The 13,996-nt window shown below is 38.9% G+C and overlaps 1 protein-coding gene across 4 annotated transcripts in view; it reads left to right on the top strand.

The window, feature by feature from the left end:
- Nucleotides 1-1,634: 1,634 nt before the first annotated feature.
- fndc3a (fibronectin type III domain containing 3A) overlaps nt 1,635-13,996 on the top strand; it is a 47,196-nt gene continuing 34,834 nt past the window's right edge. For 2 of the 4 annotated variants that reach the window (XM_082503275.1, XM_082503272.1), the window contains exons 1-2: nt 1,760-2,303; nt 9,405-9,548. In XM_082503275.1, coding sequence (XP_082359401.1) covers nt 9,438-9,548 — 111 coding nt within the window. In that variant the 5' untranslated portion in view covers nt 1,760-2,303; nt 9,405-9,437. Of the gene's footprint in view, nt 1,739-1,759; nt 2,304-9,404; nt 9,549-13,996 lie in introns of those variants that run through there. The other 2 variants (XM_082503274.1, XM_082503273.1) reach the window with 2 other exon arrangements.

Genomic DNA, 13,996 nt, shown 5'->3' with positions numbered 1-13,996 from the left:
CTGTACTCTCAAAACACAAAGGTTCTCATAAGGACCTCCAATCTCCACTCCAAAAATGTGATTCAATTGATAAAATGAGTATTAAATGCTGCAGCTGCCTGAAAAACAAACAAACAAACAAACAAAAAAAAAAACAACAGATCATTTGAATCAGACAAGAGAGCACCTAAAACAAGAAGTCCTCGGGGAGCTGAAAACCACTGCTTTAGAATTACTGCCTCCAGAAACGATGTCCAACTGCATAATGATGCCCTTGTAAATTTGCTCCCTCTTCATTGTCCGCTTACATTTACTTCCTCATTATGTTTCTCATTACTTTGTATTATATTTTGTGTTCTGCTGCAGTCCTTGATGTTGCTTTTTCATCATGCACTTCTTCTCAAGTCTTAAAATATATGCCCCTTCATCTTCGAGTGTGTGCAGGTGTTTGCATATAACTTTGCTGAGTGTGAGCTTGTTGAGTACAGATTTGAACAACAAGTCTATGTGCATTTCTGAAATCGTAACACTGCATCCCAAGTTACATGTCTTATGTTATTACATTAAAAAATATAAATACATAAAATAAATGCACGGTGTAAAATAAAATATGTGATGTGTTCGCTGTTCACTGGTTCAGTCCCTGCAATGACACAACTATAATCTGCATATTTCACTGATTACTGCATAATCAGTCTGTCTTAAAGAGTCAAATAAATTTTTGGAAAGAGATGACTCTCCACTGCATATTTCATTGAGAACTATAGCAGACACAATGGGGCATTCCTTTATTAAGTCCAGCAGGTGGAGTCATTGATAACCATCTTGGTGTATATCAGTGGATGGGATAGCACATGTTTTTGCCAAAGATTTAAAGACCGCCTATGCAAGAACGGTGAGTGTGTACATTGTTTCAACAACATCTATATGCATATGATATATAGCATAGTGAAGTTTCGTATGTAGGTAGCTACATTAGGTTGTGTATGATACATTGTCTGTGATGTTTGTGCAATTGTCTGTCTGAGACTTAATATGCAGAAGGGACTAGCACATGAAAGAAGATTTCAGATAGATAGATACTTTTTAATTAAATCAAATTTGGAAGGCACATGAATGAAGGGAATATTACAGTTTCCAGGCAACATGAATTTCTAATAGTGTAAATTTCAAGTAGAAAACAAACCAGGGGGAAAAAAATCAATAAAACAGAAGGAACACAAAACAATCAGAAAAACGATCATCTCTTTGATATATACCAATGTATATTTAAAATAAGCTTTTTTGGAGTACACAAATACTACAAAAATATCTTTGTGTTCACTCAAAACATGTAACAAACCCAAGACTGCACGGTTTACAAGAACCAGTGATCCACACTTTCTTTCTGCTAAAAGCGATATTGTATTTCAAATTGTCTGTGTGTGTCTTGTGTAGGTTTGACATCACTTGTGCCGTTCAGTGTGTAATTTTGAAAGGGTTGTTTTTTTTCTTTCTCCATACATTCCGTATTGGCTCTCTGGCGTGTAAAATACTGCAGTTCAATCATGCTTGTTAATTTTTAGTACAACTGTGTGCTTCTGGTTACAAACCAGGTAGAAGTAGCAGTGTAGTCTTATATGGAGAACAGCAAGGTGGTCCCTGGACTGACCACGTAGCATTCTTAGATCCCCCCCACCCCCGACTGACTTGGTTGGACGAACCGGTCATAGACACGTCAACCGTAAGGTCTTTCTTAAAGTGATGGAAAAAAAAATAGGTAGGCAAATGAAGTTCATCATAACTGCACCGGATAGTGACCGGGTTCACAACAAACAAAATGAAATATAGTAACATTATTTAGCGTTTATCTTTGCTATCTTGTAAATTAGGATTCGTGATGAATTGCCCGAATACGCATGCGCACTAAGTCGTGTAAGCGATGGCGACATTCCTGCTTTTTATGCGAGGAACAGGGTTGGATGGAAAGTTATCTCGATAAAACTGAGGGTTAGACAAACGTTATCGATACTTTGCATCGTCACAGTCGCTCGCTAGCTACTTCGACCGTTTTAAGGTGCTGTTAACGCGAGCCTGCGTCGTTCATGAGAAGACCGCATACTATCTTGCTAACTGTTAGCTAGGTAGCTTACGCTAGTATGTCACACTTTGCCTTGTCTTGTGTTTGTCTGGGTAGCTAGCAAGTTCTCATCAGCTTCAGGTTCTGCAGAAAGTTGCTGGTCATCCAAGGTTGCTGACGTTAAACATTTCGGGGAAGAGCTGCATAAGACTCATCACTGTGCATCGGCTTGTTCAGCAAGACTGCTGCTCTGCCAACTGACTGGGTGAGTAACGTTAGCTGCGCTTTTGGTAATAAGTCTTGTTTTGCTACAGCGAACAACATTGACGATATCATTTTAAGGAAGTCGAACTAACCTGTAAGGTTATTGTTTGTCAGTACGTTGGCTACAATAAGGCTGCAGTTAGATAACTATTAGCTATGATATAACGCTAAGCACACACACCTGTAGCCAAAGTAAACAGTCTCGGGTGCGAGATAGTTAACCTTGTTAAAGGAGCTAAAAAAAAATACCAACCGATACTGTGACATAAAATAGGAGCTTGTGCGTGTAGTTGACCGGCCAGGTAATGTTAAACGAGAGTCAACGACATTGCTACGTCAAATACTTTCAGTCAAAGGATAACCAGCTGTTACCCCGTGTGCAGATGTCTGGTACGAAAATAGTGCTACAGTTAAATTTACGCATTACAGTTGAGAAAAAACCAGCGCTATTAAACAACGACAAGAAATATCATTACCACAATTTTGTGTGGCTGATAATTAAAATGAAAAGCTAGTTCAAATCTTCAAGGTGTTTTCCCATTTTCTCTAAAACTGCAACTGAAAAACAGCTGGTGTGTCCTTGTCAACTGCTCTGTAGCCACAAACAAATGTGAGGCACAATCAGGGCAACAACAGATGTAACATCTGTTATCTGTTGTTATTTCGATACAGATTTCTTGCAGCGCAACTATAACAGAAGTTACAGCTGTTTTCTAGTCGTAGGTGGTGACTACTGATAGGCTATAGTTCTGAAAGTTTCAGATAACTTTGTTAAAGAAAGAGGAGCAAAAAAGACTGAAGTATACATCTGTTCATATGTTACTGCTGTCACTGCATCTGTTTGATAATCAAAATCATAATGTTCCACTTACCACAATCAAATTTGGAAAATGTGTAATGAACTTTCAGATCATCTTTTCCCATACGAGGGGAAAAAAAAAGAAATTTTGACTTTAACTGCGTAAATGGTGGGTGGTCAGAGGAAATATAAAGAATTGCCTGTCATTAGGGATTTCCCTTAGTTGCTTCTCATTTTACTGACCTCCAGGTAGCTGTTGTCACTGTGGTGCTGGCAAGTAATTTACAACTAGAATAAAATTACCAGACAACCTACCAGCTGGTTGCAGTGATTGGCTTGGAGGCCTCAGAGCCACACAAGTCTGGCATTCATCTAAAGCCTGCTAGTGTTACAAAAATTAACCACATGGCAATCTCTCATGGCTGTATAAATGGTTCTGCAGGCCTAGTTCATTGACCATCACACTGTAAACTGACTTTGTTGTTTGGGCTTAAGGAGGGGAGGGACTAAAGCGAACAGATAAGCCAGATCACAGTAAGGTTTAGGCACGCATGCGCCAGAGAGTAATTAAGTTCAAGGACACGTTACATTTCTTTCATGCTGTTCTGTTGCTTTACACGGGAATTTTATTAACCATGTAACGATTGTATACATTTTATTTACATTTGGGAAATCCTCAGTGTATAACTTTGGTATTTTACTCCCGTGTCAGTGGAGTGTTGAATAAAAAATATTTTTGTTCTGTTTGTTTGTTCTGTATTGTTTTGTTGTTTTCCCTAGAAATTCTCACATGGTCTAACTTTATTATGCATTTTTTGAGTGTTAGAGTTTAGTAATTAATCACTGAATGGTCAGCTTTTGGGTATATTTGTTATGCAAGGGGTTTGTGTTTGCCAATGCAGTATACTGGAGGAGACAGATGAGAAGGGAATCTTTGAAAGAACAGATTAATGGTTTTTCTCTTTGCCATCATCCACTTTCTTTCTCCTCTCTCGTAGTCACTGTGTAAACCCTTCACAGCCCTGGTCTTATCTCAATGCTGATATGTGTCACATGATAAGTCATGTCCAAAACATTATACCATTGTACTTTCTTATCACATTGTGATGCAAATGATTTTAAATTCAATAATAGGCTCATTAGGTTTGTTCTGAATTTGCCTCTTTCCTTCTTTTCTTAACTAGTTAAGGTATTTAACGTCTGAGAAAAAATGGCATGTGGCACATTTAACCACTTTTTAGTATCACTCTTATTCATTTCTGCACCCTGTACCCTGCACATTTTTTTTGCTTTGTGTTGACAAACTATGTGTTATAGTACAGATGTACCGCTTTTGCGTATATCTTGGCTTTTGGTTTGATATTTGATAAAGGTGACTGATAAACGGACTCCTATATACCAGACTTCTGCTATTACTGAGTACTCAAAGTGCTTTTATGGTGCATTCATAGATCAACTGCATGCGTTTGTATTACTCATGTGAATCTGGTCCCATTGGAAGCCTACAAATATTTGCCTGTTATAGCCAATGGTTCAAGGATGACTATTAGGGCTGCTACAAACGATTATTTTGATAGTCAACTAGTCACCGATTATTTTTGCGATTAGTTGACTAATCAGATCATGCATCCATTGGACGTAAAACTTACAGCTTATTGCACCAGCATGCATCTGCTCTTATATAACTATCATTAGCTTACAGCTTTAAGTGTTTAAGCTATGTGCTAACTAAAAATAAAGACAAGATGATAGTTTATTAAATTTAAATGAAATTTGCAGATTGTTTCGGTGAAGTTTAATAAACTCAGCCGTCTGCTCCTTGCTATCTAAAATATAACAGGACACCGGAGTATATTCTCGAGCATCTCACACTTCTGATAATCAGTTGTCTGCTTGACGTTTATTCAGCTGTGTAAAAACTATAACTTTAATCTCAGCCAAACCGATTTACTCAGGAACAAATAAAATACTGAAAAAAGCCAAACAATAACATTTTTAAGTTATCTAAGTGACTTGTATATCATGTTTAACCTGAGTAGCGAAAGACGGCGGTGGGTTTGAAAACGATTTGCCGGGAGTCCGGTGTTCCCACCGGCTATAGTGAGCCTTGAACCCCGGCTAGCTTTCGAGCTGGTGGGTAACAGATTTCTCCGAAAATGTTGGAGCGCTTCTGAAAATATGTGGTGTCTTGATAAAATGAGCAGTTATTTGAAGCTTAAAGAGTCATATTTACATTCTCGCCTGAAAATATGTTAAACATTTATTTTGTGACCCAGAAAGAATAATAAGAGTAATATTAAAACTAACTAGCTGCTGCCATTGTTGGAAACTGAGCAGGGCCGCGCTATGAGTTCTGGGATAGGTTGGGCCACGAAGTATACACCCGACCCATCCTTCAAATCTGGGGAAATGAAGGGCGCATTTGTCAGAGTCTTCGAATTTGGACAGTTTTTGTCGTGTCGCTGTAACGTAATCGTCCTCCAAATGCGGGCACCGGAGGATGCGGCTCCTGAATTTGGACACAGCTACAATACCGGACACAGCTTCTTCTTCTTCTTCTTCGAGGTTTAACGGCAGCTGGCATCCTTGTACATGCAGTGCTGCCATCTTATGTTTCAGTCCGTTATTACACTCTTAAATCCTACTACTTATTCCTGCGTCTTTTGGGATCCTACAAAGCTTCAAACGGCGCGTCGACTATTAAATTAGTCGTCAACGATTTTGATAGTCGACGTAATCGTGACTAGTCGACTAATTGTGGCAGCCCTAATGACCAATAGCTGGAAGCAAGTTACAGTAAGATATTTTAACAGCTTACTACAAAGTTTCTTAAGCCCTCCTTCTTTATAAAACTGAAGTTGAACCATAGAACTCCATTTGCCCTCAAATTCCAATGATAAGCTTATCCACAGTCCTTGAGAGAAGTCCAGCTGATGGTCTTTAGTGACACAGGATGATGCATATTTTTCATCTAATTTTGAAATATTTTAACTTGCATGAATTAGGATTCCTCTCCGTTCGTGTCACCCAGCACAGATTTATTTAAATTTGCTTCATTACATTGTTATTGTATGTATTCACGGTGCACGAAAATGCATAGTAAGAGGTCAACACACACACACACACACACACACACACACACACACACACACACACACACACACACACAAGATATTCCTGATATCTGATTAAAAAGTTATTAAACGAGGAAAAAATCTGACTAGTTGGCTAGTGTGATGTAATTAAGTACTCAGTAAACAGCCAAAATTGAGCCTTTTGAAACGGATGAGGGTCAAATATTGGCTATACAAAGATTGTGTGTATATTTAAAAGCCATTTGAAACTGTTAGTCACATTTTCCAGTAATAAAATTGACTTTTAAATGTCACTGAAATGTGTGGCATTTTGTAACATGCACCAAATTGTACAAACATCATGGCGGATTATTTGTTTGCTGAATGGCTACCATTAACAGTGCCAACATCAGCAGTCACAGACCTAACGTCTTAGAATCAGTAAAGATGTAACTGGCATTGTACATTTAATAAAACAATAATTTCCTTAACCCAATACAATTTCTGGTACAGACTGTTAAGGACAACGTTTAAACATCACATACATAATTTATAAAGCTATTTTGGTCTTTGCACTTTAAGCACTTTGGTGTTCAGCATGTTGAACGCAGACTTGAGGAGGTGGTTATCGACCACCAACCTTGTGTGTGTATATACAGTTTCAGTGTGAATCATTGAACACTCTCTAATCAAGAGAAAGAAACAATAAAGACTGTAAAAACTTTTTAATTGCACGACATTTTTTACTCTGCATTTAGTCTTGGGTTTAGACAAGATGCCATCCTCAACTCACGCATCAGAGAAATATCTTTCAATAGAGTTTATGTTGCTGGAAGTGAGAAACGATGGATGTATCCAGAAATAAATTAAGCTTTGCACCAAATTGCCACTAGTTCATCTTAAGGCCACTCCTTAGGACATGTCTGTGTCTTAATTTACAAAATGTGTGTCAAGTGTTGTGATTTGACCCACTGTTTTGAGTTAGAGCTTGATTTGATGTCCCTAAACCTCTCAGCAAAGCAAAAATGAGCTTACTGAAAACACACTGAGCCACCATTGGCAAATTTATGCACATAGCAGGTCAAGTAATCAAGCTACCACAATAAACTTGATAAAATACTGCAAAATATTGTTTCTCCTTAGCAAACAGAAGGGAACTGTGTGTCTTTAGAGTAGTCACAGTTTTTGTCAAACGCCCCAAAAGTCAGAATCACTGGTGCTCATGAGAGTAGGTAAGCAAGCTGTCAGTCGTGACTATCAATGAATGGTTTACATGGAGACATTAGAATATTAGAGTAATGAATATTCTTCATTTTGGACCAGACAGCCAATTCTGTCATTGCAAGGTAGTGTTGTTGTTTTTGTTTGTTTGTTTGTTTTTTTAAATAATTGTCATCCCAAGTCAACTGTAGATGCTAAACTTGGTTGTTTAATGTTTTTTACAATGTGGCCAACATAGGCTACGTCCACACGTACCCGGGTATTTTTGAAAACGCAGATTTTTCTATGCGTTTGCACCTTTCGTCCACACGTAAACGGCATTTTCGGTCCGTTTTCAAAAATACCCGTGTACGTGTGGACGTAGCCATAGTTTAGCCCCTGTGTACATAAAAAAACAAAACAAAAAACAAACAAACAAAAAAAACCATGTCACTAGAAACTCCCAAAATGATCAGTGATAATCTTGACATAATTCAGAATTCAGTTAGTTTGATCTAATAACTAGGGGTGGGCGGTATAAATGATATCCGGTAGAAACGATATAAATTTGGCCAACAGTAGAGATTTTGACTATACCGCTCTACGGCGATAGCGCATGTTGATGGTGTCATCAAGCTGCGCCTGTTTTGGTCGAAAGCATTTCAGTGGCTGCAACATCATCTGCAAATTATGCCAGGCAACAGTCATAGCAAAGAGACGAAGGACTTCTGGAATATGGGGAAAGACAAAAACTGCGCTTCCTCCACTTCCCTACCATTGATTCATTAATGCTGAATTCTCTCGCAGCTGCTCTATTCCCATGTTGTTGCAGTATATTAATGACTAACCTCGTATTGTGGAGGGATTATCTCAGTTTTTCTCCTAACTGAAGTTTGGTCTGCTTACAGCATCCTGCCATGTGATTGCATTTGTCCCTAACCTCATGTTAACTTTGATCGAGTGGAAAAGGTTTAGCGTCCATCTTTCAGCTTCACTGTGCTAATGTTATGCTAACATAGGTGTTTTGCTAGTGATCACGTAGGACATCATTATATACCAGCTAGTCCAACTTCAGTAACCCTACAGAAGTCACTACAGACTCCTGACTACGGTAGCCGTAACGCTCTGGCAATCCATCAAGCGGTGCGGCTTCATAGCTTACCAAAGTCGTACTAAAACATTTTTGACAGATTTCTGCGCGCTGTGTACAACATAAAATTGGTTTGAGGTCAGTAAGCACAACCAGAATTCATACATAAGGCACACTGTCGATTTTTGAGAAAATTAAAGGATATTAAGTGTGCCTTATAGTGTGTAAAATACGTTATACAGAAGAAAAGAATATATATCGCGATATATATCGTTACCGCACATGCTTCAAATTATACTGTGATATGGATTTTAGGCCATATCGCCCAGCTCTACTAATAAGTCTTTAAAAGGTGACTGATGATTTGATTTGATCTAATTTATGAATGTGGGGACCCAGAAGGATCAACCCTGGTCCTTCATGCTTACTACTGTTTCTTCTGAGAAAGTTGCTATGCGTTTTCTGCAAGCTCAAAATTGTCAAGCATCTTGGTAGCTTATAAAGGTACCATGATTTCTTTATAGGCATCCAAAATGCCGGTTTTGATTTCTGTGATGGAGTTGCTTTCGTGACTTGTCAAGTAATGCCGTTGACAGTGGCATGCAGTCTGTTGACATCACATCTTCCGGTCAATTCAGCTTGCCCAGAAAACCCAGCCAAGTAGGTACTAAAAAAGTACTTGTTACCAGTTACTACCACTTAATGCAAGATCGCAAAAACCCAGTCAAGCTGAGTTGAGCCAGGATGAGTAGGTACTAGTGGAAAAGGACTAATAGTGTGTACAGACAGAGAGGAGAAAAAAGCTGCAGCCTGCAGACATTATAGGTAAATGTATTTCTCAGCACAGGCTGAATGACTCCCAAGACTTTAGATGTTGACGTCATAAACCTTTTTGGTACACTTTGTACATTTCCATTGATCACTCTGTCTTCGTTGCAGCAGTACCTCTTCAGTGGTGTGAATGAGGGAGACATGGCAGACCACACGCCACCTCTGGAGTCTGGCCAGCTTCTCAGCCCTGAACTCCCAATCCTGGCCTCACCACCACCCCCAGCCATGGTCAACGGGGAGGGCCCCCAGCAGGTACACTAATTTTTGTCCAGTATTAGTCACACTTACTGACTTAAGTCTGTTGGGCCCAAGTTCATTTCTGACAAAACTGCCTTGGGATTACATTTGAGGAAATTTGTTCTAAATGGTGCTTCTACTTTTATCTGTTGGCATTTAGGTGTTCAGGTGTAGAGCTGCTGTGAGTTTGATTTCATTTCAGGGCTAAAGGTGTTTCTTTGTGTGTGTTGGGAGGATTAGCTATTGTGTAATACTTGAGTCAGAGATATTGATGCCATTGATCGCACTACATAAATGAACTCCATCAGTGAAATTGAGAATTTTTCACTGGTGCACTTAAAGCACTTCTACGCAAGTAGTAACACTGGAGGCAGTGATGGTAATATTTTTGACCAGCATGGCAGAGACGCACTTCTGTGGGATTTTTACAGAATATCTACAGTCCAGCAGTGACTCCTGTGTCATGCAATAATAAATCCAAAAAGTGTTTGAAACCCTACATTTGTAGAGTTATTTACTATGGCTGACTGTTATATTTTATATGAAATTATATTTCTTTTTTTTCTTTTTTTTTTCTTTTTTTAGTAAGAAACTGTTATCAGATGAACTTAGATCCACCTCTTGTCAATTGCAATTTGTTTGAAGGCTTGTTTCAGATGCTAAACAAACTATACCGCTATAGTTCTTACTCAGTTCAGTATTGAAACAGCCAAAATGGGTTTTGCTGTGCTCACTTCATTTGCTCATTGAACAAATTTCACAGGCAAGAGGTGCCACTCCTCTCTCGGTTTTGATAGTTTTGCTATATATGTACAGGAAATGGATTGGACCCCACACCTGCCTCAATCATCTCTTGTCAGCATCAGGGTGAGATTGAGCGGTCCTGACAAGCCTCTGTGATATCCCTGTCATTTTGATGGTCACCAGTCCAATTTGTTTAAGTTTCCCCAACTTCCTGGGGGATGGCAGGGAATCCACAGTGATATCTTTTTGTCACTTCCCCAGTCTTATGCAGTTTGTCCTGATAAGACTTGCTAATATTAGCACTGCCTTACAAACATGCCTTTCTAGCCATTGCCGTCATTTTCCACAGTGGAAAAACCCTCACCTGAATCAGGCTTTGTTCAAACAGAGATCAAATTTTGCTTGCGGTGCTCAGCTATGGGTCTGTTGTCCTCAGGGAATTCGGTTACATTACCATCATCCACAAAGACCTTACCTGATTACCTGAACATGTTCTGTGTCAATGTTTAAACTGTTTAAAAATGTGAGGAAATAAAAAGCCACTTTTTCTGCCTGGTCTACATAATTACACCCCCTGCTCCTTGAAAATCACTTACATGTTACTTGCATATGAAAAACAAATACCAAAAATATGTAATTTTGTTTTGTTTAGTTGTTTAAAAAAAATCTTACAGAGCCCTGTCAGAAGTTACATTAGAGTAAATGAAAATAAAACATGAATAAAATACAATAATGTAATCTTTACTCTCTGTTCACACACTAGTGGCGACAGAGCTTCCATGCAAGGTGTGGCATGCCATGGGGACTAACTTGGGGGCATGTTGCATGGCCAGGGGTTAACCAAATACCATTCACTACTTTATACAAAAACTGTTGTTTTCCATTTAATGTGACAATTTTATGTTTGGGCAGCACAATAGTGCAGTGCTTACCACAGCAAGGAAGTTCTGGATTTCTACTTCCTGTTCAGCCAGAGCCTTTCTGTGTTGAATTAGCATGTTCTCCCTGTACCGGCACAGTTTTCGCTTATGTACTCCAGGTCATCCACAGTCCTAAGCCATGCATGTTGAGTTGATTGGTGATTCTAAATTGTATGCAAGCAGTTTGTGGTTGTGTACCCTTTGGTAAACCTTATTTGGGTAGGTGGTTTGGAATGTGGATGAAGCTGTTGAAAGATGGCAGCAGAAATCAACATGGCACTTTTTTTTTCTTTTTTTTTTTTCTTTGCTTTCCCTACCATTTTCTTTCTGTTGTCAAAATTGGACCTTGTGTGGTAGTTACTGCTGAGTAACTGCTTTATTAATAGTATATTTAAAAAAACAAACACAATAAAAAAATAGATTTGGGTTGTGGATGAACATTTTTAACCAATAGCTTAAAAAATGACAAACTAAATATTGAGAACACAGTGCTGAAAATAGGAAATGTTCCACAAGGTAACCTTTTGGATAGCATCCATTATGTATGTGTTTTTCAATGAAAGGGTGACAAAACTGGATATTATGCGGCACATTTTCAAGGTCAACCTATTCCATCTATATCTATCATTTTTAGCAATGCTGTATGGGTACATGTCATGCTTGCATGGGTGTGTCATGCTTGCAGTGGGTTTCCTGCTGGTGATGTTCTACTGTTCTTTTTTTCCCTTTGAAGAGCAGATAGTGGTGGTTCACACACACAAAGCACTGTGGCGCCCAGAGCACAGCAACTACATGTAATTTATTTTAACTATGATTAATATCTATTGATTATTTTCAGTCAATCAATAGTTTCAACTTTTATATCAGTGCCCTCATACAAATTAATTTGTCTGCACACCCACCTTCAGTGTTGGTTTTTTTTTTATGACATTATCTGACCCTAATCTTTGCATTTTCATGTTATTTTTATCTTATTTTTGACCATTTGATAAACACAAATGTCAGAAACATTTAAAGTGCTATTTGTAGTCTTGATTCTTATCATTTTTGTGCTGGTGATTTTATTTTACTATAGTCTAAAATCTCTTTTGTGAGGGACCAAACATGTTTGTAGGTAAGAAAAACCCTTCTGGGGTTATTTGTTGTTGTGTTTTGTTTGTTTTAGTACATTGTGCAGATGACATGTGGCACAGTTTGTGGCCACCTGAAAATAATACTGGCATTTTGCAATATTTCATATAGGGGTTACAACCCATCATTGTTTGAGTGATGCTGTAAATCTAATGTGTGTAGTGTTGTGTCTGAGGAGGTGCATAAATATCATGACAGCTGCAGAGTGAGGAGCAGGAACCACTGGAGGGGTCTGGGCCCTGACAGAATGAGGCAGGACTGAGGTGACAGTGAAGAGGATTCACAGCGATGGCTGACCCCTTTATTTCTGACCTTTAAGTTAGAGAAGCTACAAGAACACTTCTTTCTTTCTTTGTTCTTGTTTTTGTTGTTGTTGTTTAGTTTTTTTTCCCCCTCTTTCGCCGGTCTTGGCTTGGTATTAACGCTCTATTGGACCAATTATTCTGACTCACAGAGGAAGCTGTTGTCTGGAGGTCATTACCTGAGATGATTCTATTTAAGAGATAACTTTGGCTACAGTGTGATTCACTGCTTCTTTCCATTTAAGCCCCCCCCCCCCCCCCTTTTTTTTTTTCTTCTGCTTTTTCCGTTTGGTTTGTAGCTAAATTGGTAACAGATGAATCAGTCTTTCTGTCAATGTTTAAGCCTAGCTAATGGCTTATGTACTTAGCTGTTGGCTGTGCTGATGGATATATGTTCTTTTTCTGTTCATTACTCCTTTTCATTAGACCTGCCATTTAATGTTTCTGTGCTCTTTGTGCTTATGTTCTTGTGTTTTGATGGATTTTAGGTCCGTTCGTAACCTAACAGATTGTAGGGAATTAGTATCAGTCCTTGGTACAGACGTCTTGCTGTGCAGTTTCTGTTAGAAAGCCTGCCAAGGAACCATCCAACCTTTTGGGAAATGTATATAATAGCTGCTTAATTCAAGACAAAGTAGCACATTTGAGAGAAGGCTTTGAAAGAACACTGAATGAAGAAATTGCTTTCACTTGTAGTCTGTGCAGATGCAGTCTTGTCAGTTTTCCATTTTTAACATGAGATGAGCTTTAAACATGAGAAGTCGACTTTGGTCAAGTGTAATACTCAGTATTAAATGGTAGATACAAAAACTGAAGCGGGGACATAGCCATGAGTCTGTGGTCTGCTTGTGGCTGTGTCTCATGCGTGGGCTACTGTTACTGTGGGATAGTGAGACCTCACTCCCAATTCAGCTGTCTCTAGTGTCGGCCAGACACAGGAGACAGGGCCTTGAATATGTGCCTCTCATAAGTTGCCAGAGGGCTTGAGATGTTGTGACAAAAATGCAACCCACTCTGCTTGTCTCCTGGTCAGCCACTGAATCATCTGTGAAGATGAAGGTGAGCCCACTATTTGTCAACTATTGTGAGGGGGTGAACAGTGCGTGACTCAGCAGTGTTTAGGACACTTTCCTCTAAGCTAGTAAGATGAACCACCATCACTGCTGCACCAGTATTCAGAAGAGACACAAGTACTAGTTAAGCATAGGCACAGTATTTCTGAGCTGAGAAAAAATATCCAGTTATCAGTGCAGATGATTTTCCTATTTGCCATCTGTGTATTTTGAAACCAGATACCAGAACAAGGGCTGGATCAGTTTGTAAAAACGTACACTCACCAACTAACATCCTGTAATTGACAAGCCGT

This window comes from Aulonocara stuartgranti (genome assembly GCF_965226115.1).
Source record: "Aulonocara stuartgranti genome assembly, chromosome: 14".
NCBI lineage: Eukaryota > Metazoa > Chordata > Actinopteri > Cichliformes > Cichlidae > Aulonocara > Aulonocara stuartgranti.
This window is presented reverse-complemented; position numbering and strand designations above follow the sequence as displayed.